Raw genomic sequence first — 27,386 nt, 5'->3', positions numbered from 1 at the left:
GTGAAAAATCTTTGTTAATGTTTTCCCTTCCTTCTTTTTCTTATTTTTAAATGAAGATATGCAGAGCCTCGAGAAGTTGCTGAGAGATGCAATAATACATGGACAGCCTCGCACCCACAGAGCATGGAGAAAAATTATCATCCTCGTGGAGGGCATTTACAGGTATGATTGTGCTGGAGAAAGATGAGTATTCTATCATTTCTGAGGACAGAATGATGAATTGGGGCAAAGTCTGACTATATATCTGAGGGAAATCTTAATGAGGGTGGAAATTACAATAACATTCTGTGATCTCATAAATATGTTGATTTGCATTATGACAGCCAGAACCTTGTATCCTGTAGCTCCAGTTAGATCCTGAGCATTGTTCTGAACGTTGATTTAGCAAATCACATTTGAGTGGAAGATGTTCTGAGAGCAAGACAGGTGAGATGATGCATGTTGTGACAGACGTGACAAAGTTCATGGTGATGCCTAAAGAGGCTACCTAGAACAGAGGTTAGACAGAGTTAAAGGAATACAGTAGGTATCTATCAAAATGCCTTTTGGGCAGTACAAGAACCTGGCCATGGCTCCACTCAAGATGGACAGCCAGAGTTTTCACACTTTTATAAGTTTTGGCCCATTTCCATATTGGGGTTCATTTTCCAGTTCCAGGTTCTGCAGTTCCATCCTCCCAGATTCTCTCCTCAGTTCGCTGCTGTTTGCACTTTTTGGGGCTGAAGCTGCAATGGTGCCCTTGGTTATCAGGCTGGAAAAGGGTTGTTTTGTCTGACTGAGCAGTGAAGAGAACTTGCTAACACTTTACATGAAGTTCAGAGTTACATACCAATGCAGTACAGATTGTGGAAAATATGAAAGCTAAAACTTAAATCATCAGCAAAGCTATAGTTGGTGATGAGTTCAACTGACTGAGTAATCTGAGAATTAACTTTCTAGAGTTGTTTGTTATGCATGGGCAGATCAAAAGACAACTATGCAGAATTGATTAAGCTCTGCATGCCCAGTTCTTGCCCAGCTGTTGAAATCTTAAATCTCAACCTAAACTTAGGTTAAGTGGTATCAGCACCTTTTTAGTAACTTGTTCTGGATCTAATAGACTCACACTTTAACAGGAAAATTGAAAGACTGGCTTTCAAAGAATTATAGAGTGGTGTTTAACATCACACTAGTCCCTGGAGGAATTCAAATGAGAGAAGTGCCATCTGATAATAGCAGCATCAATAACACAATGTAATTATAAAGCACCTCAGTCAGATAGCTATGGTGTGGTGCAGCTTACACCCAACCAGAAAGGCAAACAGTAGACAGAGTTGAGCAGCGGAGTGGTGGCACCAGCCAGGCTCACCATCCTCGGCTTCATCCTGGCTTACTGTTCCAGTCTGGAGAAGGTCATGGGGCAGTAGCTGGAGAAGGGAAAGGCAGGAAGGGTGAAGGAGCAGGAGTTTGGACAGTAAGAGGGTTCACAGGGATTGGGTTGCTGCAGTGATGACAGGAGATGGGGGAGCAGGAGAGGGGTGGTTTGGGGAGTAGCAACACCTGCCCCGGAGAGAAGGAAACCAGAACCACTCATTCACAGGACATGACAGGGTTTATAAAAGTGGCATTAAAATTTTATATGCATCATGTGTTGCTGAAATGCAGCCAGTCTAGATGGGCAGTCAGTCATGCCATTTTACTGCAAAATGCTGGCACAGTTTTGCCAATTAGCTTTTTTTTGAAGGAAGTCTTTTATGATCTCATGTCATGACAACTTCATAGCTGTCAGTGCTTTCTTTTTGTCTAACATTTTCCATCTGCAAAGAGACCAAATCAGTCCTTATCCAAACACCTGTCACTCAGAGGTGAAACAGGTCAGCAGCAGATCAGCTGATCCAAGGCAGGCTGAACGTGTCCTTTCAACCAGAATAAACATAGCAAAACTACAAATAAACATCCCTTGGCACTACTAAAAGAAAGTCTGGATTTAAGGACTTTGATCATGCAGAAATTAAGTGGACCACCAACATTTTACTGACAAATGTTCCCATTGGTCACATGGCTGGCAGAAAAGGTTCCAGCTGCTGAGCTCTGTTCATTTTTAAATCCTTTACCCTGAATATTGACCACTAAGAGCAAGAAGGTAGACTGGGAACACTGAGGGATGTATCAGTCCAGGCAGTGGAACAAACCCACTGTCAGCTATTTAACTATACTAACTTATATTTCCAGATTTATGTTTAGTGTAGAGTTTTCTTCTGCTGTAGATTTTGCAGTTCATTCTGAAATGAGATTTAATTTTCCAAAGTTCAAAGAACCTTCTGTTGGAATGCAAAATAAAAGCATGTTAAACCTCAGGGTACCTACTAAAAGGAACCATTAAATTCCTTCAGCTCCATAAAGGCTGAACAATGTTAAGACAATTCATGCCCTGAATGTCTACACTTCTGAAAGGCATTAAGTAAAAGAAAAACAAAGCTCAGCTCTCTTAATATTCTCTTGTTGGAAGCTATCCCTAGCAGTAGCTAGGTTGGTTGGTCAGTTAGTTCAATACTCTTACTCTTTTCGTGTGTATGTTCTTTCCTTTCTTGGCCCAGGGTTTTTGAAAGACTAAAATTTTCCAGCCCCATATTGGCTAATTATAGTTTTCTTAAAGCTTTGCCAAATGCCAAATTAACATTCATCAAGAGGGTTTAACAGGAGTTAGAGTGTAGTTAATGTATTCTTCTTGTAATAGTTAATACCACTTTTTTTTTAATCCCCTTAAGTTATGCTTCAGGGACAGCAAATATAGAATTTAAGTAATTTGGTCAGAACCATTCTCCAAGTTAAAATATCTTGATTTGCAAGTTTGGCTCGGCAAATTTTTATAGAAATGCTTTTTCCAGAAATGTAAAAGAAAATACTAAGCTTCCCTTTTCTAAAAAATGGTTGTATGGGGTACCATAGTCTCAGTATGGTGAAGTTCATGGTATGGAAAGAAATTTGCCTTCTGTTTCAATTAGGAGTACCTTGAAGTGTTTACCCTGTGCATAAGACTAGACTTACCAGCTGGCAAAATTTGAAAAGGGTCATTGTTAGCCAACATGAGCATTTCTGGAAATCAGACTTGTGTTTGAAACCATAAACCACAGATTTTGCTTGGTTAAAACTGAAGGCAGAATTGGCCCCTCGACTTGGGAAGCACTCAAGCTACATGTCAAATAAATAGCATTAAGTACATGTTTGTTTGCTTTATAATGTCTCTATTATCTTTAAAAGGGAAAAAAATCATCAAAAGTAAATGTAACTCCTAGTGAAAGCTGGTTCTCAACTAGGATCAGCCTAGGAGCAAATATATTCCATTTGTGTTCCAAACTGAGGGAGACCATCAATCTTGACTCCAAAAAGCATGAACAAGTTTTGGCAGTGACCAGGCCACAAGTTGAACTGGCTTGCTAATTCATATTTTTTGTTATTTGAATTCCAGCTAATGTTTTGCTTGGCTTCTGCCATTTCCACTTCAGGATTAATCTGGTGCTGTGTTCTTACATGGCTTGTGGTAGGCTTCTGCTCTTTTCCATGCATATTTACTTAGGATTCATATAGGCCAAGGCCCAGGGCAGAAGTTATGGAGCATCAGAAATTGATTGAAACAGATTGGTTTTCATTTGTTTTTTCCCTTACTTTTAGTTTAATTTGTGTATTTTGCCTTCCAGCTAAGAAATTAGCTCTGATCAGTTAGATATTGTCCAATGCCTTTTCATGTGCATTAGAAGTTCCTAGGGATTCAATGCCAAAAGTGTAGGAAATTTACCAGGGTTATTTTTTATTTCCTGAGATCAAGTGACTGGACTTCCAGAAAAGAATGAGGTAACATTTAATGTCTTTGGCCAAAGACCAGCATTAAAGGTTAACATTTCTATAATTTCAGTGTTGAAATGGAGTTGTATTTGAGGGCAGAGTTGAAAGATTTCCTTCAAATTATTGCTCTAAACTGCAAAACAGAGATTGTTGTATGAATGTATAAGGTTTCTGTAAGACAACAGTATCTAAAGTAACTGTTAAAGTGGAAGGTATATGTTTTGTGGGTAGCAGGCCATGAAAAGACGGATTTTTCCCAGTTACAAACTTGCCTGAGAGGGGAATAGATAATCTCTTTAAATGTTGAAAAGATAGTGGTACTCTAGGGCATGTTTAGAGGTGAAGTAGATAAGAAGTAGAATATTTCTAAATTCTTTATCCTAATAGAAAAAAAAAAAAAAGAAAAAATAAAAGGAAACTGTTGTACCATAGTAAAATGTAGAAATCTCTTTTCCCAAGAAGTTTCAAGATAAACTGTGCAAAAAAAACCATCAGATTGTATCAAGGGCAAGCCTCTGTTCCAAGTGAAGTGACCATCACAAGCACATGGCCTCCCATCTCTCAGAGCTCCTGGGTCCACAATTCATCAGGAAGAACATCAGTGGTTGGATGGGGATTGAATCAAGTTTCAAACCAGAGTGTTCTGAAAATTTGGGATTATCTCCTCACATCTGGAAGTTCTTTCAAACTGAGTGTGTACTAAGCCAAGGTTTTGTGTCTGTCCACCACACAAGGGAGATGAGGGTCAGCTTTCCATCCCTGCCACCAAGCTAGGAATTTGTTCTACAAGGCAGGATGTCATACCATATAATGAGAACACCTGGTCTGGGCAGAGACAGCTTTAGTTCATCTGCATTTGGGATTTTTTTTTGTATGCCCTGAGTACTCGAGCAGATCTGGAAACAGATCAATACATTTGTACACAAAGCTAAGTGGCCCCAGCCAGAGTGAGACAAAAGCAGTTCAGTTCACTTCTGGCTCTTTGGTTTAAGCTTGACATAAACATTCAGTCAACTTTCCATTTGGGCTACCCAAGGGGTTGGGTGAAGTGAGCTTTGTCTTGAAGCAATTCTCGCAATTCTAGATTGGTGTGCATATCGCTAACCATCTCCCAGGGTCAAAAGAGGGACCAAGACCAGAGCAGGCAGCAAAACAGTTCTCATCTCTGCCATCAGGATGGCTGAGACCTGTTAGAATGGCAGCACATAGCACGGACATGGCTCCAGCAGCACTTTTTCTGTTTCATGGATGCTTCAAAGCCACATTAGGACCTCTGTCAACTGTAGCACTTACATCAGCCAGCATCTTTCAAGATCAGTAGATCAAAACTGAAACTGAATAGAAGTGCCTTGTTTTGCTAAGCAGATTAGAGTTCCAAGAGAAATCTCCTACTCATATGAGAAAAAGTTGTTTTCATTAAATCTTCTAAATCTTGCATCAGCCATGTACCAGCTCCATGTATTCTGGGATTCAGCACAACTTTCCTTCTATTAGGCAAATGTGCAGTATTTTTAATTTACCACTTTTCACTCTTTTTGAAGTTAAATGCTGTCTCTCCTGCCTGACTGTCCGTGAGCCACTAAGCTTAATAGGGACCATTTAAATGTGGAAAAATTATGATGATCCTTGTCTGCCTGGCTGGTGTGCCCAAGCTTTGCTGATGGGTGGGATTGCAGTTTGCAGAGGTGTTCCTGGGCCCTGCCTGCAGACTCAGACACAGCTGAATTCTGCCAAGCCCAGCATGTACCATGGTGCACATCCAAGCACACCCAGTGGCTCAGTGTCATTTTAGCTGACTAATGCTCTCACTCTGGACTATGTGAGCACTGTGAGCTCTGCCCTTGTGTTCACTAGGAAAATAGCTATGGTGGTTTAAGTTGCTTCTCCCCCAGCTGCCAAGTGCTGTTTGGGAAAAGTGAGAAAGCCCAGTCCTCAGGAGCTTGCAGTACCAGCCCACCGTTCTTTGCTGCAAGGGACCATGTTGCCAACACACAGTCTCACAGCTGCCTCTTTTATGGCTGGGCAAGACAGAAGGACAAGATTTGCCAGCAGTCACCAACAGCCAAAAATATGCCTCCAGGCACACACAGCCAGCCTCTCTGAACCTCCCAGTGTGAACAGCACAGGCAGCCCTTGTCCATGGCTACTCCCCTATGCTGTTACACTAATGGAGACTTGCCTTTGGGCAGGTCTCCTTCAAAACTGGAGGCCAGTTTCCAAGCTTACTCGGGAGACTAAAGGATGAAGAAGGACTAAAATTGTCTGAATTTTACCAAGTGCTAAAAGCACATCGTGCTCCTTTCACGGTGCCAAACTTGCAGCTGCATAGTACAAGTAAAGTGGTAAAAAAGCAGCTTGTGAAAGCCATTGGTTCAGGATCCAAAAATTTCCAAGACACTATTTATTGCACTTCTCTTTTGTACTTGCTATTTGGGACCAAAGTCCCTGTTTCTGGTCATCTGAAACTTACTGCATTTGCAAGTGGATGCACCTTAACTGTGGGCCTTAGCCACAGAGCCCTGGTTTTCCTGGCACACAGTGCAGGGACTTTGTGCTTGACAGGAAGTTTTTAGCTTTTAGAGACCTGATTACTAGAGCTAGTGGAAGAGAAGATGATTAACTCATTGTGAAATGAATATGGAGTGCATCTGAGCATATCCAAGCATAGCAAAAGTCATCTCACAAAGGCTTTCAAGACACAAGTCTTCACAGCAATATTCTGCTATGTCATCTTTATGGGATCAGAGAGCATTTCTTATCTCTCTGTGCTTTCATTTTGCTGGACACCTCCTCTGTGCCTTCTCATTTACTGACATGACTGCCAACAGTGCAAAAGATTTATCATCTCATTTCAATAAATCTCAGTACATCATTAATCACACAATCATGGAATGGTTTGGGATGGAAAGGACCTGAATGCTCATCTTGTTCCCCTGCCATGGACAAGGACAACTTTTACTATCCCAGGTTGCTCAGAGCCCCATCCAACCTGGCCTAGAACACTGCCAGATATGGGGTACAGCTTCTCTGGGCAACCTGTGCCAGTTCCAAATATTTCATTTTTCTGCATGGCTGTAAGAAAGAAAAAAGAAAAGGAATGGAAACTTTTTTTCCTTTTGATTACTAGGTAGCAGGCTACATTTCCTAAAAAGTACATATCGAAGCAAAAATTGGCAAGACTGGATTTCAGCTGCCTGTTTTAATTCCTGATTCTGTGAATACTGGGAATACATGGAGTTTATGACACCAGCTGTGGGTTTTACATGGCCCATCTCCAGTGTATGTTGGACCCAACTCCTCTGCACCAGATGAATTTACTCTAGAGATGTTATGCCCAAATATTGCCACAGTAGCTGGTGATGAAGTAAGCAAGGACCAGAGTGAATTAGAGCAGTTCTTTATAGTATTTGTTTTGTAGAGATGAACTGTAGCATGCTGCTTAGGGTAAGTATCTCCTCCTTGCTTTACACCTTTCCTTCTCTCCTCTGACATGTTGACAATTCACAAATGTTCAAAGACTTTTTGAATGTTCAAAGACTTTTTGAATTGCTTTTGAATGTTTGAATTCTAAAACTGTTTAACTGTTTTGCGCCCACCTGCAAATGGGAACGGATTGCAAGTTTTCTTTGGCTTGTAAGTAAAAATTCAGATTCCGGAAGGACTTTGGTGGAACAAGTCAATGACTATAATTTCTGCCAGTCTGGAAAAGAGTGGAGGGTTTGTTGCTCACCCCTGATTCTCTCCACATGCAGCATGGAAGGGTCCATCGTGCGCCTGCCAGAGATAGTCTCCTTGAAGAACAAATACAAAGCCTACCTCTACTTGGACGAAGCTCACAGCATTGGTGCAGTGGGAGCAACGGGCCGAGGAGTTGTGGAATACTTCGGGATGAGTCCTGACGATGTTGATGTATTAATGGGAACATTCACAAAGAGCTTTGGCGCAGCTGGAGGGTATATAGCTGGAAAAAAGGTAAAAGGAAATCAAAAACTATTTCACATCAAGGGTGTGGGAACTGCTTTTGTATGATCTATGATATATTTCAGTATCTTTTTGAACAGGCTGCTTCACACAAGTTCCGTTCTAAAGTTAGCATCATTTTTGCCTGGATCCCAAATGCACATCAAACAGACAGACTTTCTTATTTTTGTCTCATGTTCCTATTATGTAATTTGCTTGAGTTGGGTTATTCTGTGCCACCCTGATGATTGTTGTTTGTCTTGGAAATGTTTGGGCATGTTGTGGTAGGCTAATACACTTCCCTACATTAATTTGCATGCGGATTGCTCATTACTTTGTCTCACATTTGTAAACAGTGTGTGGAGCAACTATGAGAAATTAAAACCACAGTTTCATCCACTGATAATAAAATTCCTAAAGAGTTGTGGATTGACATAGCTGCATTTTTTAGGAGAGTGGAGAAAGAGGTTACTGGGAGCTTTTTACAATAGTAAATTCTGTGTCCTCAGTTGCTCCGTGTACATTAACAAAACAATCTCTTGCCAACAACAGATGTCAACAAAAAGTAGAGCTGAGCTTGCTTTAACTGGGGGTGTAGAAGAGAAAGCATAGTCAGCACCATTGTGAAATGTCATTGGTTTTGTTGCTTGACAGAGAGATCAAATGGCTGCTGATTATTTTCTCTTTTCATACCCAGCTGAATGTATTTTTAAGCAGTCTGCTGAATGAGTGGGAAGCCTGTTTAGACAGCCCATATGGTTGTTGTCAGGATAACACTAATAAGGGTAGCCCTACAGTAGAATAAAAGGGCTATAAGAAAGTATAAACCGTGTATTTCTTACTGACTTTTTTCGATTTGCCCCTAGAGATCTTAAAACCAAGTGACATAATATATGAAGAGCCAATTTTCTTTGTTTCCTTGGCTTCCTGAACTTATATCTGTAGGTTTATTTTTTACCAAAGACAATGTGGGTAATGTAGCCAAAAAGTACAGAAAGCTTACACCTGTGAAAAGTAGTCCCATGTAATTTATTCTCTAATCCTTGGAAGTTTTTAAACTGAACACAGGTCACTTTTCATGCCTATGTATATCACTAAATTTTGCACCAGGCTTCTCAGCCTTGGAAGGCTGCTCACCCATTCACCCACTTACACTCCTTTCTGCAGCCAAAAACTCACAGTGGTGCTGTTTATTCTGCATCAGCTGGATCCTAGAAGCTTTTTTAGCTTTTAACCAAACCCTTAGGAATACAATTGCAATATGGCCATGCACAAGCTGTGTAAGGTTAGGTAAATCTTTATCCTCAGCACTGGAGTTACTGCCTAGACTTATACAGTATTTTGGTAGTGATTTGTGTTATTCTCACTGGATTTTTTTTCTGATCATCATTTTTTGATCAAAGTAAATTTTCAAGTAGGTCTTATCCCTTTCTGACTAACATGCACTCAACTTTTGGTGTGGTAACTGTTACTCTGATATTTTGCACTAAGAGATGTAAGTTGTTATAACAATGATGGTCTTGTTAAGATCCGAATTCCTACTGCATGCCTGGATTCAGGGAGAGTTACTGGTGTTTTAGACATGCCTACAGTATGTCAATGGTTTTTCTAAGAGGACAGATTGTGTTCATAGTTACTGTGCTCTGAGGAAATGCTAAAACAGTTATACCAACTCTGACATGACTGTCCCTGCCACACTGATTGAAAGTTTTGATTGAAAATTTATGTGCTTATAGACAAAGATAGATCCCAGTAAGGCTTCTTTTCCTAGACTAGGTCATGTGGCACAGGATCTATACTGATGTCATATAGCCTTTATTTCATTACCAGAGGGGAACTGAGCAGCATTATTTTCAGTTCAGCTGTTCATTGGTCTTGAAATTATTTTGGCTCCTTTATAATAAGTCTTAGCACGGAAGTAAACATAATTCTATTCCAGACTTTTGTTTCAGCTGTAATTGCCCCACTTACATGCTAAAGCATTTGCACCTGCCTGATGTTTCTTCAGGCCATGTATTAACAGTGGCAGCCAAGAATGCAATCCGGTAGCTGGTGAAACATCCTCTTCCTTTTGCACATTCCTATTCCTGCAGCAGTTAAGAGGGAGATCAGCTGTTTGGCCATCTCAAAGCTCATTCCTGCTTTGTTTTGCTTGTGTAAGGGCCTTGTGGACTTTTTACGAACTCATTCTCACAGTGCTGTGTACGCCACGTCCATGTGTCCCGCCGTAGCAGAGCAAATCATCAGGGCAATGAAATGTCTCATGGGACTGGATGGTACAACACAAGGTAAGCCTCCTTCCTTCATTCTCTTACTTCAGGTGCTACCAGAGCATCTCTCTGGGTATGGCTATTGTTTGCACAAGCAAAACCCCATCCAGGAGCAAAGAAGTATTGCAATGGCAGTGCAGAAGAAATCCTTCTTATTGTCAAATAAATACCTGAATCACCATACTTCTGGGTGCTGTTGACCCTGGGGGTTTTTCCATGCTCACCCACATGCAGCAGGGATGGAAATATTTTGGAGTTCCAGCTGTGTAGTTATCAGCCCATCCTGCTTTGCTTTGCACAACTATAAATAAATGGATTTCCATTGGAGTACATTGTCTGACTTTGTTGTAGGGTTCATAAGGATGCCTTCATCTATGGGCTAAGTGCTGTCAGTTCAGCTTCTTTATAAGGGTGAACCTTCAAAATGGCAAGCAACTCAAGCATGGTGCAGCATTTCAGAACAGGTATTGTATGTTAGTTAATAGTATGAGAAGATGATTATAATAATTCGTACCTCATTCAGGCATCAATTATGGTGTCTTGAGCCTAATTTTTTACTACATTTTATCCCAAAAGAATTGACTACTTTGTGTCCCAGTGAAAAATTTGGTGTATTTCTGTTCATCTCTTCAAGTTGCAGATGCAGCTCTGAAGTTGCAGATGTCTAATCCTCTGTGTGACATGCTTTATCCTCTGTGTGATGTTTTATCCTCTGTGTAATACCTTTTCTGTTCAACAAGCAGCAAGACAACTGTGACATACCTATCTGTTACTGTGCTATGGTGATATGTGTTCGGTGTTCTAGGACTTAAATGGAGAAAGAGTGCTTGAATTTGTGTAGTTTGTTCTCAGGAATGCCTGAGAGTCATGATACTCTTTAACGTGCAGCTGAAGATACAGATTCTGCTCCGAACTGTAATCTCTTTTATACTGGTCCAGCAGTGCCCTTTTCTCTTCCTTTGTCTGAGACTAACAGAATAAATTCTGTATTAGTCCTCCCTGATAGATATGGCTGGGATAAGGTGGGAATGGAAGAGATGAAGGGTGGATGAGATCAGGTGAATGCTGCTCCGCACTGCTGCATTGCAGTGCCCTAGAGGGCTGTTTCAAACCATGATAGATACAAGGCTGTTAGGACATCCATCGCCGTGCCTCCATGAGGCCAGAATTGAGAAGACCCAGAGTCCAGAAGGAGGGATGGAGAACCCAGTCCCAGCACCAAATTCTGTTGAGTGCAAGGAGAAAAAGCAGCAAAACTCCAGGCAGTAAGGAAGCGATGCTTTCGTCGTTTAGGCAGAGAAGCCAAAGCGTAAAATTCTGCTTCCAGCCTAAAATTTGGAAGGTCCTGGTTACATGTGCTGATGCCTAAATATGTTTGGTATAAGAGACCATCTCTGACATCTTTCTGAGGGGTAGCCCAGGGCCACAGCTGGCGCCTGCCGTGAGAGGGCGGTCTGACACTGAGCCTGGCTCAGTACTCGCAGATGCCGCATGTAGAACACAAAACATGCCGAGCATTTCCAGGCTTCCAAAGCCTGGTAAAAATGCTCTTCAGCTAGCGTGATTCTGTGTACAGTTCAGTGCAGGGTAAGAGGAGAGCTGGGTTCAAGATGGAGTCTTTTAAAATGTGCATGTCTGACTTAGGGCTAAGAGTTTGGAGCGTTTTCTTTTCAATGAGCAGTGTTGTTTAATGGCATGGTGTTTGGATTTCTGCACAAAATAAGAGCTTCTTAAGTCTCCTGCAAATCCATTATGAAATAAATTTGTGTTCTGTCAAGTTTTTTTAAAAATTGTCTTGTAATATGAAATGCAAATGAGTAGAAAAATAAATTAATAAATCATATATCACAACTAAGACCATTGCACAAAGGCTAGCAAGCTGGCTGTGATGTGTAAAAATGTTTCTTGTCCTTCTGAGCCAAACTCATTATTTTAGTCTTTTGTGTTTTCTTTCATGTGGGCCTCCCTTCATTAGACTGTCTTGTGGACTACAAAAAAACCCCACAACCCAAAATACAGGAAAAAAATGCTATGCTGGACCACACTACAATGTGTTGCTTTGGCATCAGAGAGAGGAAGGTGGTGGCTTAGAAAGGAGCAAGGAACAGAAGGGAGAAAGCACTGTCTCTCCTTAGATATTTTGGATTCCAAGGACAATGACCTTGGCAGAGTTCTTTTGGTCCACTGTCATACAAGGTGGTGAATCCTGCACACAGTTCATTCTGGTGAGAGCATGAGCTGTGAAGCAGAGAAATTCCAAGTAAACCAAAGTTGAGAAGGGTAGTATCGACCATGTGTTATCTGGAAACCTCTCAGATCCACAGAAGGATCCATAAATAATGGATAATAAAAATAAACTTCCATAGAAGGAGTTTATTTTGCGATTAATTTCAAATGGCGTCCTCTTCCCACCAGACAATTTGGGGAATCCTTTATAAGAAGTCCACCAATGGCTTGTCCACCTGAGGTCATTCCTCTGGGAGAGTGAGCCTTGCACAAATCACTGGGAATGCTTTAGACAAAAGGTTCCATGTGAATTAGAGGGTGCTTGGTGGAAACAGGATGAAATAAAGGGATGACAAATATGCTAACCCAGCATGTTCTTATGTCTGAACTTTGTGACTCCTTGGCAGATTACTAGATGACTAAAAAGAAGGAAGACTGATTTAGTCATTTAAGTTGCCACTCAGAAAAATCTGTATTTTTTTAGCCTTCTTTATTTTCCCAGATATAAGACCATTACAGTCCCTTGAATTTCTTGCTAGTTATTCTCCACTAATTTGTTAAGCAGCTAGTTTAGAAAAGACTAGCACAGATGTAATTATATAGTAGGTAATGCCAGAGCCCAGAAGTGCAGATACTGCTTGTGTATCCTGATGTGTGTCCAATTGATTGATCTTCCATATTTTCTTCCTTTATTTTCAGTTAGTAAGAATATGGTTGTTTGGAAAAGGAATCAGGATCTGCATTTACAGAACTCTGAAAATCGATGTCTTGTAGAACAAAACACATTTGTTCCCAGTACCGTTACATCATAGATACTTTCATAGTTCCTATAATAGAGTTGCTGAAAAGTGGCAGCTGTATTTCCTCTAGTAATGTCATAAGGCAGCAAGGTCCACAGTTCAGCTCATGTAGTCTGTTTAAAACAAACAAACAAAAAACATTTTATCCCTCTTAAGCCTTTGTGGCCTTTTCATCTCAAATGTGTCTCTGCTCATTTATTAGGAAATATGGGAAGCAGAAGTCCCCATGGCATTTACTTTTTATAATTCATAATATAGATATTCTTTATGTGTTCTCCTTGTGGCTTCCCATTACACCACTGAAGGTACTTCAGGAAACTCAGCAGCTGCCTTAGTGGTTTTATCCCATGATGAGGCTGGAGTTGACTCAGAGTGTTTGGACCCTGCACAAATTTGCAAGTACGCTCACTTGCATGCAACACAGCCCCTCCAGCTGTAACCTCAGACCTTTTCTTCCTCCCCGCTTTCTGCATGGGAATACCAAAAGCATATTTTTACACTTAAATTTGATAGGTACAAAATAGAACTGCTAGGCAGACAGAGTTAAGACTGCTGGGAAGTCCAAAGCAATTTTTTTGTTGACTAATAGTAGATTGTACTGGTGTAAAAAGCAAATTGCAGCATTTATAAGGGAAACTTTTTTTTCTGTTTAATGCATGGCAAACAGTAATTCACCAACAGCAGTGAGCTTTTTTCTTGTTTTTGTGGGATATTGAAACATTTAAAAGCTTGTCCTCTGGAATCTACTACTAAAATACGTTTTGTTAAAAGATAATTCCTGAAGTTGTTTAGATTGTGTTTCTTTAAAACGTTCATTTACTTTGCCATTTGTGCTGATTGGTGTATCTTTGCAACTACTAGTTTTCATTTGTGTTTTCAGCAAACTCTTGATTTCTTGCACTTGAGCTCAATCAGATTGTGAGAAATGGCAGAATGATGCTTTCTGTTTTGGTTTGGCATTAAAGAAACTGTTTTTAAAATGTTCCATTTTAAGATATTTCCACCAGCCTCAGATTTTTTGTATAACTGGAGGACCAGCTTCTTAAAATCAGTTAGCAACATTTCCTCTGCTATCTGTCCCCACCAGTCTTTTGAAAACATTAGTTTTGCTTGTCAGGATCTTCTGTAAATTCTGAAACCTTAGTTCCACATCACTATGACCTGACATAAGCCAATACTGGTGCAAGGAAGTGCAGTCTTGTCCTCAGTTTCTTTTCCCCCTTTTCTCATGCTCCTTCTTCCTACACCAGTGTGAGTGTGCAGCCATGCAATGAACTGAATCAGAGCACTCATGGAGTTGAAAAATAACCAACCCTCCCACAAATGATCAGCCTATACCCAGACTGGCTCCCAGAGCCACTCTGCCATGTGGCTCCATGAGTCCCAGTGTCAGGACTTGAGCAGCTGGAGCTGAGAGAACAATTCATTTTGCAGCAAAATAAATCTGTGCCAGACTGGACTGATCATGAAACTATCACTGTAAGCTTTTAATCTGCAAGTGACTTCGTGATGGACTCCTTGAACCTGCCCAAAACAGCTTGCAGGATCAGTCATGCTAAAGCCCGTCTTTTTCAAATTCTCATTTTGCTGCTTCATTCGGAGGGGATTGCTTCTCTGAGGTCCTTAGCAAGCAGAATGCTTGAACCCTGGCTTAATTTTAAGTTAATATTCCCAGTATGTGGTTACATTTCAAGCCCTTAAGCACATTTATTCCCTGTTTGCACAGTACTGGCTCCATGACTACAGCTCCCAGTCACAACAACAGGGAAGGTATTAGTGATGATAATATGGTGCCACAATTATTGTTTGTCCAAGCTGAACATCACAGATGTTCTCCCAGCAGTGGATGATGAAACAGAGCTAAATTCTGACATCTTTGCTCAAAATGAGTGAGACATGCTGTTCTGGTGGAGACACCTGCCAAGTGATCCACCTGCCACAGGACATCCAATGTATTCATGGAGAGCCGGTTGATCTGAACAAGCTTTGGGCTAATAGTGTTTGTGATTTACAAGATCTCTGAGGAGAAATCAAATTCTTATATTCAAAGTTAAATCAGTGGTGTGGTCCTCTAGCAGACCCTGCCCATGCATAGATGTTCCCTGCATCCTGACAAAAGCATCAGCTGCAGGCAGAGGAGGGATATGACAATTGGATGTGACTAAGGTCTGCTTTTCCCCAGGGGCAGCAGCAAGCAGCTCCATGTCACAGCCCCCTTTCCAGGGTGTTTTTCCTGCTGGGAAGGGGGTGAGGATCTCTCCTGTGCTGCAGTGCCCAAGGCATCCAGCTCTGTTCTCAGCCTGCCAAACACAAAGCAGGGAAGTGCTTCTCTTAATCTTCTCTGATAAGTGTTTTGCAGCAGTTCACAGTTAAAATAAGTCCTTAAGGGATTGTTTAGCAGCTGAATTAAGTTGAAATTACCAGATTTCTAGTTAGCATTAGATTGTAGAAGTAAATGTCTTCACTTCTCCTCAGTTCCCAGCAAAGTTATGTTTTATGAAGATTGTTCTATCTGAGAACATATTTCCTTTTAGGCACCCTGGTTTTATAGCATTGTATTTGTGATTTAATTCACATGGAGGTACATATGTGTTATTCTTAGAATGGAACCAGAGGGAAAAAAATTAAAATCTGTCCATTGCAATAGTTTAGTGGGAAAGAGCTCTTGTTTTCTAGGTTTTTTGCAGCCTATGGAAGATTGCTTTTTCCTATCTACTTGTTAGTAGAGGAAGGCAGGGAGTTGAGTGCTCCATCCAAGGAACACTGACACTGGTATGTAAAAGCTCAATTGTGTAACTAATTATCTAGGAAGACCTCATGAAACAACAGCTGGAGAAGATTAAAGCAGGTGGATTTGTGTCTTGAAGAGTCTACCACATGCCAAAAACCAGTATGGTGTGGGGTTATCTTTCCTGGCATGGGTTCAGGAAAAATAGCTCTCCTTCACCTCCTACACCTGAGATCTTGATATCAAAGGCTACAGGTTGCTTATTCCTCTTTCCAATAGACTGAGTCACAACTTGGAAGTCACAGCTTCCAAGGGTAGGAGTCTACAGGAAGAGTTCAAAGGTAGAATGTTTGTGCAGGAATTGAACACAGGCAGCTCCTCTGCTTATGAGCATTTTGCAGGAGGATAAAGCAGACATCTCTGGAAGAGGATAACAAAGTTTTGCTTTAGAGAGCTGATAGTTTTGCTGCCTCTTTTGCTGCCATGAACAGCAAAGTTTTGTTGAAGTGCACAGAGCTGTGCCAGGTAAAGCCAGCCTAAAATCAGACCCTCAGACATGTAGTCAGGATGCTTTCCTGGTATCAGGTACCCTAAAGTGTGTGACAAAGCTTCTGCCAAGTCTGTCACTCCAAGTGGCTCTCTTAAAATGCTTATTGCTTCAAAGAAATTATGAGCAAGCTATCACATTTTATTATTTCGCTGTCTCTTGCCTTCTTTTTGTATTTTTCTTTGAACTAGACCATATTAATTTTGAGCTGTAAAACTTTCTAAAAGCCTGCATAAATTAATGAGCTAAAGCCAGCAGAATGCAATGATGCATGTCACATAAAAATATAATCAGCATTTTTCCCAGAATTGCAGACATCTTAGAACTTCACAGTAAACCAAATATTTTAAAAGTAGTGCAACCAAATGAAAACTCTAAATTGTCCAGCAGAAGGTGGATTGCTGATGCAGTGAATCTGTTTTTCTTGTGCCATCCAGGCAATCAGTCCTTTATTTCAGAAAAATTCCCGTAAACCAGCTGTGTGTGTTCCCAGCAGTGTGAAGATAACTTGTGAAATTTGGGAATTATTTATTGCTCATTTTTCTCTCTTTCTGTGCCTTCTTAATTCAGCCAATAAGAAGATATAGAACACTTAATAAAGTCATTCTCATTCTTAGCGGAATACTCTGGAGCATTAGTGTGCTTAGTTTTAAATAGAGGAGGGTGGGTTTTCCCTGTCCAAGATGTTTTTTCCAAACATATGCTGTGTTGTGGTTCACATATTTTATGGAATATAACTCTCTGGATATGCTGCATACTGTGCTATAAGCTCTCTGCATAGACTATAAATCCTCAAGGATTTTGCAAAGTAAGAATTTTAGTAACACATAATTTACTGTCCAGAGACCCAATCCTCTAATTAGTCCCATACAGGTAAATTCTTACACTTGCAAGATGAAGCCATATTCTTTTAGCTCAAGGGTCTTCTCAGCAGATTTTCTCTCAATAAATTATAAAGGATGTGAGATCCCAGCCTCAGGAATCAAAGAAAATGCTTTCTAAATGTGGTGCTTTTGGTTAAACATCCCACAGCGAATTTGGACTAAGACCTGATTCTAAACTGAATTCATCACTCTTAATCTGTAGTGTGGAGGGGAAATCAGGCCAATGAGACAAAAAAAAACATTTTGCTCTGATCTGCCTCGTTATCTGACATTGGAAGGTCCCATAAAAGAATGAAAAAGAGTGTTGAGACACAGCTACAAATTTTATTTGGTTTTATTGCTCTTATTGGGACAGCGTATAAGAAGTCTGCCTATATGATGTGTGTCTGTGGTCTTTGACCACAAAACTTAAACATGAGAAAGGAAAGTGTTGACATTTGGTAAAGAAATAGCTTCCTCACAGCCACCCACCCACAAATACAGTGTATGTAGCAATCGTCTCCTAATATGCTTTTTTTCCCTCCAGATACATGTGAGCGCTCTGATCTTTTTTTTTTTGGCTCTTCAATGCATCCCTGCAAATGAAATTAGTATTCTGGGATGTTGCTAAAACATCTTTTGCATCAGCACTGGCTGGCTTGAAATGAGCTCCATAGGGAGTCTTGAAAGGGAGGATCTCACATCACAAACTGGTAGAGGATGTAGAATCAGGAGAGGAAGATTAGAAAAGGAAGAGGTGTTTGACTTCTGGGGGGGTTGTCAAAACCTCTTTTTGCAGCTCTAAAGTTTCCTTAGCTGGAGCCTTATTTTCCAGCACCAAAAATAAGTGGAGACAAAACTGTTCAACTCTGGGCCCTGCGCATATGGTTTGATAAATAGCAAACAGCCTAGCCGGGAATCCTGCGTGGCTCACACTGTGCTTCCAGCTCTGTGGTAAACACATTAATAGAAAGGAGAAGGCAGCAAGTCTTAGGCTCCACATCTGCATTTATGAAAAAAACTTTCCCTAATTGAAAATCTAGTAGTTTCAAATGCTTTCCAACTGAGAGTTTGGAAACTAGCTCAGGGGCTGCTAAGATAGCAAAAAAAACAGCAGTGGCTTTGAGTCCCCAGTTCAGGTTACTCCCCCACCCTCATCCTCGTAACTTTGGCATTGAGGAGGTGCTAATAACATCTTTACAATTTCTAACAAGGGGAAAAGTCTCTCTTTGGACTTCAATCACATGATTCTGTAGTTCACTCCCTGTCCTTACTACCCTTCCCTCCTCCTCCTCCTCAATACTTCCTCCTGTTTCTTTGAGATCTACTACACCAAAAATATTTTTGGAAATACCACAGACTATTGTTTTTATTAGTGACTGGAAAGCTTTGTAGTAGGATGCTTTTGTGTTTCATTTGTTTTCCTTGCTCTGGCACAGCTGTTTTTGCTTTAGCAGCATTAGAGAGATGGTTAAACTATTTGTGGCCTTTTCTAACCCAGCAGATCTCTTCCACTGAGTGCTTTAAACTGAATGACCGAGACTGTAACAGGTTGTCTGCGTGGGCAGTTTTGTGTGTAAAGTTACAAATGCACTGTTTTTATGAGATCTTTTAATTTGTTCAAGCAAAACACTGATCACTGTGAAGCAAGTCCCAGCTCCCCTATAAATTTCCCAGCCAGAACACTGACAGAACCTTGACTCAGGAGGATACAGAACAAATGAAGTAGTGGATCTTGTTCAAACCTACACACGTTCAGAAGTATTAATGTAAAAGAGGTTCATGTAGGTGTGGTGATCCCCCACTTCAGCCAAGAGGGAAAAGGAAGAAAAAACAGTGCAGATGGTGGGGGCAGAATGTGGTCTGAGGACAAATCTGCCAAAGGTGGCATGGAGCTGCTACAAATGCCTTACTGGCCACCGTGGTTACACAGAGCAAGATGGGGAATTAGGAAAATTCTTTCCACTCAGAGAATGGTGACAGCAGAAAGTGGTAAATGAAGAGTGAAGTTAATTAAATGTAAAGTAAAATGAAAACGTAAATAGAGAGTGAAAACAACACATCTGTGCAGAGGCAAAGGGAAAAGCAAAGGGGAAAGAGGAAATGAGTTGCACTGGAGGTTTCAGTGTTCATGTTTGGTGACATAATGTAAGTGATATTGAAAGTATGGGCTGATGAACAGCAGGAAAATGAAAGTTAGGAGTGTAACTGTGTCCTGCTAAATCCCTATCTTACCACACATTCTCACCAGCTCTACTGGGCAGACACAAGCTGCTGAACAGCCATTACGTTTAGAATCTTGATCTGCTTAACAGTGGCTTGGCAGTTCTGTTCCTGGTGAGGTCAGGCAGACCTGGCTCGGTTGGGCCATGTGAACTTGGGCTGGCACTAGGCAGGCATATGGGCATGGAGGAGGTGGCACCATCCCTATCAGCACCTCACAGCTCACAGATCAGCTCACTGATGAGATATGATGCAGCTGGAGTGGTGAAAGGACGTATCTCCTACTACAGTAATGTAGAGTGTGTCTCTTGCCTCTTTATGTGATGGGTTGGGAAGCAATTGCACTTGTCAGAAACCACTGCAAAAGAAAAGGCTGAAATGTCTTTTCAAGTACATTTTTCCTCTGCTGTTTCTTGGTTTTTTCCTTCATTAAAAATAATTGTTTTCAACTCTCCTGTCAGTTTTGCTGGGGGGTCCCATCTGTGGATCCATGACTAAATAAAGGCCAGGGACAAAGCAGAGATAATAGCCAGTTACTTTGAGAAAGAACATACTCGATTTCCATGTCCTGTCTGCATCACTACTCTGTAGGTGTGTGTCATCCAGCAGGCTTTATTTAGCACAACAAGGTCCAGGGAATTGTCCACATGTCTATCCCCAGACAGAGACTGTTTCTGCCCATGGGAAGCACCCCACAAGTACAGGAGTATCAGCCACCCATCCTACAACACCATAATAATCAATGTAGTTGCATTTAGCTCATTCCATGTTTTCCTTCTCAATCAAACAGCAGCATTTACACTTCAACCAAACTGTTACCCCCAGCCCTGATTCTTGCCTGTCACTAGTCTCCAGTTATGATCTTTGCACTGACTTTTCTCCCGACTGGCTCATTTCAGGGCTCCAAAGAGTGCGTCAGCTGGAGAAAAACACAAGGTACTTCAGGCGGAAACTGCACGAAATGGGCTTCATAATTTATGGCAATGATGATTCTCCTGTTGTTCCCTTGCTGCTTTATATGCCTGGTAAGATAGGGTAAGTACTGAAAAAAACTTGCTGGAAAAACAAGCACTGTTCAAATTTGTGGATTATTTGGTATACACTGCAGAAGATGATGTTCTCTGTTGTAGGTGCTTCCCAGGAGAAACATGCACTGTTAGTTGAATTCATCATTTAGTTCTGTTTTCTTTTAAATTTGGTCCTAGGCTTAATTTTGAGTTGTTCTAGATGTAAGAATTTTAAAATTTTTCTCTTTTCCTTTTTTAACATGGTCTGGAATAATACTTTTCATAACATTTTGAATTTGAATTTTTTTTTGTTTTGAATTTGTAATCATTAAAGGAGACACATTGCCTTTGATGTATGAACTGGTTTAGATGGGTGCGCTTTTTTCCCCATCTGATCTTTGAATGGTCTTTGCATGTTTTACCATTTATTTCCTCTCAAACAGCACTTGTACACTTGGACACACAGACCACAAGTCAGCAGTAGAATAATGGAAGTGTTGAGCTGTAGGGAATATTTGCAGGTAGCTTAGGGTGGCTGTGGGCTCTAACTACATGCCACACAAGCCTTCCTAACTGGCAGAGCAATTGTGAGAGCAAATAATCCATCACACAGATTGGTTTATTCCTATTGATGTTCAGGAACCAAGCATTCATACCTTCCATGGGCCCAACGTTTTCCATGCTTAGAGACTGTGAATGCCCACATGATTTGATTTGTACTCAGAGATTTCATTGATATGAATGAATCATGTCTAACCCTCTCTGCCATCACATATCTAGTGTTTGACACCCACTTGGCTTCATGCTAAGCAGCAAGGAATCTCATTCCTGCTGGTAAAATTCTGGCTTTTATGGAAAGCAGTGGGAATAGTCAATCAATTGAAAACAGGATTTTATCTATTGTTGCATTATATGATATTCTTTTCTGTCTGTGTTCAGTTTAATGGGGATAATATATTTTTTTATTTTTCTCCTTCCACTTTTTCTCTCCTTAGGGCTTTTGCAAGACGCATGTTAGAAAAAAACATCGGGGTGGTCGTGGTTGGGTTTCCAGCTACTCCCATCACAGAATCCAGGGCTCGGTTTTGTGTGTCAGCTGCACATACCCGGGAGATGTTAGACACGGTAAGCACAGCAGATGTCCTGCCCAAACTGACTGCAGGTGCCAAGGAGGCTGGGAGAAGCTGTGCCTCTGTTACTTTGAATTTGAATATTTCATTTTTACATTTGTTATTCTGGCCTTGTCACTCGATCTTTAAAGGCATTTGTGCCTTATACATTTTATTTTCTAAAATAAATTATGGGACAGTTAACTTTTTATGTTCTTCTATTTCTAATAGTGACCAAATCTGTCATCACTAATAAAAACTTACGTGAAGAGCACAAGAAGTCAAAAGTTAAATGCTCTGTCAAAACTATCAGAGTAGGAAACCTGAAACTATATGGAAATAATTGAAAATCAAGCTTTCCATACCCATATTTCCATTCCATATTTCCATGTGTTTCTTGAATCAGTAATTTTACGATTATAAGCCGCACCATTTTGACTAAAATTTTGGTCCCAACCCAAAGTGTGGCTTATAATCAGGTGCGGCTTATATACGGACAAAGAACAAAAAGTTACTGTTTTAGTTTGGAGGACAGGTGTCTGCTGAGAAAGGCAGGAACTTCTCTTTGAAATGGAGACTGTAAACCCCCTCCCTCCAAATTATTATAATTTTGAAATCAAGGGGCTTTCAGGCAAAAATATGGGAATTAGGAATAACAGTTCTTTTCTAGGGAAATTAAAATAGAAATACAGTACTACAAAGAAACAAACTCCAAACCCTGACAAAGTCAGAGTACAACCTGACACCCCGTCAGGCAGGGTGTTGGTAGCAGTCCCATTAAATGGTGGCTGCATCCTCCTGCAGTGACAGATGTGATTCAGTTGAAGCAGTGCTCCTGCAGAAGGTGCAGTTTCCCTCTGGAGCTCCAGTGGTGATGTGGAGAAATCCAGTTTTCCTCTGGAGTCCAGTGGAGAAAGGGGCTACCTTAGCGTCCCAAAACCTCTGGTTTTATCTTGGTAAGAAATGTTGGGCTCTCCCCACTAGCTGGAGCAAATTCCAATGGGATGAAGTAATTTTATCAGTCACACAGTGGGACTCAATGGCCATTAGCAGAAAATTACTTGCTGGAGGAAGGATGGGTTGTGAAAAGATAAAGAACAATGCCCTACCTGGTTTCAATGGATGGCCCATTAGCAGAATATCTGCCGTTGAGATAAGGATCACTGTCCCCACCCTCAACAGATGGTGACACAATAGATACCTTTTATCACACTCTGTGTTGTAACATGCGGCTTATAATCAGGTTCGGCTTGAGGGTACAGGTAGAAATTGCAAACAGTATTTGGAACTGTTTGAACCTAATCAAGTTTAATTGGTGCTGTCTGGCCAGTCTCAGTTCTGTATCTTTCTCTGATATCAGAAATACCATTAAGACTATGTTGAGATTTCCATCATAAACCTCTGTTCCAACACAGAAATGTGTTTAAAATAAACTCTTTGAAATTTTCCATTTCCTTTTTTTGCCGAAGGTGTTTTTGGCCTGGATTGAGATATGTTCTTTCATTCTCAGAATAAGCCATCTTAGAGGCACGAAACAAAAAGGCTTAACAATACATTTGAGGTTTTGCTTTTCCTCTCTTTGCACAAGTGCTGATGGTCAAAGCAAAAAAATCCTTGAACGTGGAAAGGCATTTGAGTTAAATGTGTTCATGCAGACAGGCACTTGGGCCTGCAGAGAGCTCCTGACTCTCCTTTTGCATCCTGAGATGCACATGAATGTGGAGGCTGAAGCCCTGCCCTGCTGGCCAGCTCCCACACCAGTGTGGACAGCCTCAAAACAACATCAAAAACATGCCTTGCACATCTTCATGTAAAATTCCTGCTGCTTTAAAGGTGCAGTAGTTATTAAAAAGGTACAATACCATAAAGGTATTTAGTCAAACAGGGCATAGCTACTTTCTTGTGTTGGCCCTTAGCATCTTTTGCTGTTTGCCTGTGAGGATTTTGGCTCATGTAACAGGCAATGAAGTTGATCTGAAGATTCATCCCTCGAGGTTGCTGCTTTGATTCTCTTCCTCTTCCCCAAATGTCAAGCCCACCGCATTTTTGGGCTGTCATTGTGCATTCACTCCCTACACCTTGCTGCCTGCAGGGAAGGTCTGACACTCCCCAGCCATCACTGAAAAGCATCACTGAGCTTTTGCCACTGTACTCTTATAGCATGGGGGAAAGGAAATGCCCTGAGTTTTTAATCATTTGCAGAAAGAAAACTTTTAGGACAACACTTTGTGACTGAGACTAAACCTAGGGTAACAACAGGTAACAAGCACAATGAAAATGTTTCCCTTTGCAAAATTTGTTTTGTGTCTCAGCCTGGAACTAAAGAGAAAAGGTCTATGAAAGGGCAAGCTCCCAAGAATAACTTCCTTAATGACCTGGAAGCTATCTTTGCATAAACCATTACTAAGTTACTTCTTTTTGTTCTAAATTACTTCTTTTTGTTCAGCGGCTTAACAGAAACAGGCTCAATATCAAAATTGCTGTTTTCTTCTTTGATGCCAAAAAGTTGGCTGCTTTTGAATGGCAGTCAGATGCTGCAAAGCACTGAGCTGCTTCCCTATGGTACAGAGTTCCTTGGCTATTTTCTTAATCCACTGAGAGCTGGGGACACAGCTCACCAAATTGCATTGCAATATTCATGGACAAAAGTTATTTTTCCTTGTGATATATAAAAAATGGCATTCACTAAAATTATCTTAAACTATTCAGAATATTTATGCTGACTCTGCAGCACTGTGAGCTACGTACTACCTAAGAAAATGGCAATTCCAATCTTTGGGAGCTGTGGAGGAATACTGAAGTATAGCCTTACACATTTCTTTTGCACAAGCAAAGGTAACTTTTTATCTTGGTTGTTACCTCTCTGTGCTTTTGGAAAAAATATATTTTTTTTAATATGTGCTCAATTAATGTACTTACTAATAAACCATAACCTGCTGAAGGAGTAAATTCCTTTCTCATAGATGCTGCTGTACATCTACAACTGCACTGATGTTCACTGTTGCAGAATGAATGCAAAATTTGCCCTTTACTGATTTTTTTTAAATATAATCTTCTTGTTCTGAAGTAAAATAGAATTTACTAGAACTTCCTTTCTTTTCCGATAGAATTGACAATGTATCATGGTCTTCCAGGTTTTGAATGCTCTGGATGAATTGGGTGATTTTCTACATCTGAAATATTCCCGGTATTCCAAGTCATCTCATCCTGAACTGTATGAAGAATCTAGGCTTGAACTTGAGGATTAAGTTTTCCACCCACGAAGAGAACATTACGACGCTATGAAAGGGTGGAAAACCTGAAAACTAAACAGTACAAATGCATTTCTTCCCTTCTAAGGACAATTTTTATTTCTCAGTTAATTGAAAGGAGGGGAAGCTGGGGTGTTGCATTATGTTGTATCAAATTTTTGCATTCAAGAGACTGAAATATTGATACAGATTTGCCTCCCCAGGAGATCTGTCCTTTTTAAGGTATTTTTGATGCAGAATGAATGCATCCATTGCTAACATACAGCTTTGGTATCGCCTTTTTTTTATGAAGAGGCTTCAGATAGTCTTAATTGTGTCTGAAATAAAAAAGTTTAAAAAGTTAATAGGTTCCAGTGTAATATAGCTGAGCTTCATCAGTAAGACTGACTTTGATCTGTTGAAGAGCATAAATGGAGATGCCAGTGTGGACTGCTGCAAAGGAATGAGCAGAAAGTGACCTCTTGAACCAAGTTGCACTATCATGCATTTCTCCAAGGACAGAAAGTGTTAGAAACAGACTAATGCTGAGAACAAGAAAAGCAGCCCGGTGAGATCATGTATTTCTGACAGCAGGTTATGGGAAAGGGAAAATTCCTCCTCTCCACAGACCTTTTCTTGGTCACCAAATACAATCTCAGCTTTGAATGTACAAAACTTTAGGCTTAGACATAAACAGAAATCTTTTCTGCCAACTCTTTTGACCTGCAACCTATCACATCTTATCACTATCTAAGTTCTTCAGCAGGCTTGCTCCCTTTTTATGGAGCAGTAGTAAATAATTTTAATATACATTTAACTTTCCCGTAAAAGCCTTGATCAAAACAGTCAGATACTTGCAGTTTGCAAACTGCAGATGACATTTATGGGCCCATTCCTAAGTTTCTTGAACTACTTATGGGCCTCATAAATTCACTAACAAGCACATAATGCAGAATGTGAAGTTCAAGACACCATAAGCAGTTCCGCCACCTGTTAAATAGAAAACTCCACCATTTCTATACATGCTACAGTCATCAATGAAACAACATTTCTTGAAATATTTTTTGTCTGTTTTATGCATGTTAAGGGTTGTTCTGTCCAGGGTTTTTTTTTTTAAGTTGTTTGTTTTTCAAATAATTATTGTATCTCCTGAAGAGGAAGATGCCCTTGCCCACTGCCTTTGAGTGACAAATGCTCAAAGCTACCTGAAGGAGTTGTAGCCAGCAATGCCTGCAATTGTTCCTGCAATGCCAGGAGCCACAAGCATCAGGGTTGTGTGGGCTGAGCTGCTGCCAGAAGATTGGAGTCTTTTTCCTTCTTTTTTTTATTTTTCCCCAGCAATGAAAAGCAGTTCTGCAGCTTTAAGAATGAACTCCAAATAATTCCATGCTATCAAATGTCATTGTAAACACATCAGATGAGAGATGTTTAGCTTTCTGTTGCACAGATGTACCACACTTTCATGTTCTCTTGAAAGCTGTGGTGTAAACTTAACCCACAGCTGCAATATTAAATTTAAGAACAGAACAATTAAATTGTGGAGTACCAATTACACTATATTACTCCCTGCTTGTTAAAGCAGCTTTCAGGATATAACAAGGCTGACTGATTATGAGGGCCCATTTTTTTGTTGGATTTTTGTTGTTGTTGTTGTTGTGCAAGTTAATAAAAATCCAGTGGTGCTATAACTTTAAGAATTGATTACAACACATTCCTTAATCTCAAATGTCGGCTGTAGGAAATGTTTATCAAGGGCTGAGGGAGGACTAAGTGGGGTGTGATGTGATTCTTCACTGTGGTAAATGGACTTGAAAAGCACTGCAGAGGTTCAGGGGAGCTGTTTGGGGATAAGAACAAACTTACTGTATAAATATTCAAATACATGAGCACAGGACAAGGAGAAATTAGGAAACATGAATTTTCATCTTAGCACAGAACAAGGAGAAATTAGGAAACATGAATTTTCATCTTTGAGTAACCTGGCAGTTAGTGGTGCACAACTTTGTTACATTCAGAGTTACTGTGAGAGGAGATGGGTTGAGAAATTTCTGCAACCTGTTCTTTGAGGAAAAACACTGGATTTGATATATTGCTTTTTGATCTCTATTGCTGAACATCTGTGGCCAGATCCTCAGTTGACTTCTGACCTTCCATCTTAGGGTATACAGTCATAGTTTATATTTCAGCAAACATCATTACACGTCCTGTTGCAGGCAACATGCTATTTGCCTCAAAGAGAGGCCTGAGACTGATTAAACTACAGAGTGATCACTTTCTGTACCCCAATAGAGGAATGTTTTCAGTCTAAAGCTGAATTCTTCCTGCCCTAAAAACATTACTCTCACTCATATTAAGAGGACAGGACAGCTATTTTTTAGATACTGTCAGTTGATTTATTATGTGCTCTCTTCTGATTTCTTCCATCCCTTACACACTAGAGAAAGTACAGACTGACTGCCCCTGGGCTTGGGGAACAGTAAGGGAGAAATCTCTGCTCCGCTCAAGCAATAATAAAACTCCCAGGAACTTCAGTCTTTCAGATTTTCCCCAGGAGGTTTATAGTCTGGCACTTGCTTTTCTAACAGTGTGGAGTTTTTCCTG

The 27,386-nt window shown here is 40.5% G+C and overlaps 1 protein-coding gene across 2 annotated transcripts in view; it reads left to right on the top strand.

Moving 5' to 3' along the window:
* The window catches only part of SPTLC3 (serine palmitoyltransferase long chain base subunit 3), an 86,709-nt gene extending 60,314 nt beyond the window's left edge, over positions 1-26,395 (top strand). For both annotated transcript variants that reach the window (XM_033055491.1, XM_033055490.1), the window contains 6 exons: positions 57-162; positions 7,575-7,794; positions 9,944-10,070; positions 20,339-20,474; positions 21,442-21,571; positions 24,690-26,395. In XM_033055491.1, coding sequence (XP_032911382.1) covers positions 57-162; positions 7,575-7,794; positions 9,944-10,070; positions 20,339-20,474; positions 21,442-21,571; positions 24,690-24,803 — 833 coding nt within the window. In that variant the 3' untranslated portion in view covers positions 24,804-26,395. The remainder of the gene's footprint in view (positions 1-56; positions 163-7,574; positions 7,795-9,943; positions 10,071-20,338; positions 20,475-21,441; positions 21,572-24,689) is intronic.
* Positions 26,396-27,386: the final 991 nt, after the last annotated feature.

This window comes from Catharus ustulatus, chromosome 3 (assembly GCF_009819885.2).
Source record: "Catharus ustulatus isolate bCatUst1 chromosome 3, bCatUst1.pri.v2, whole genome shotgun sequence".
Taxonomy (NCBI): Eukaryota; Metazoa; Chordata; class Aves; order Passeriformes; family Turdidae; genus Catharus; species Catharus ustulatus.
The sequence above is the reverse complement of the archived record's forward strand: the minus strand, read 5'-3'. Positions and strand labels throughout refer to the sequence as shown.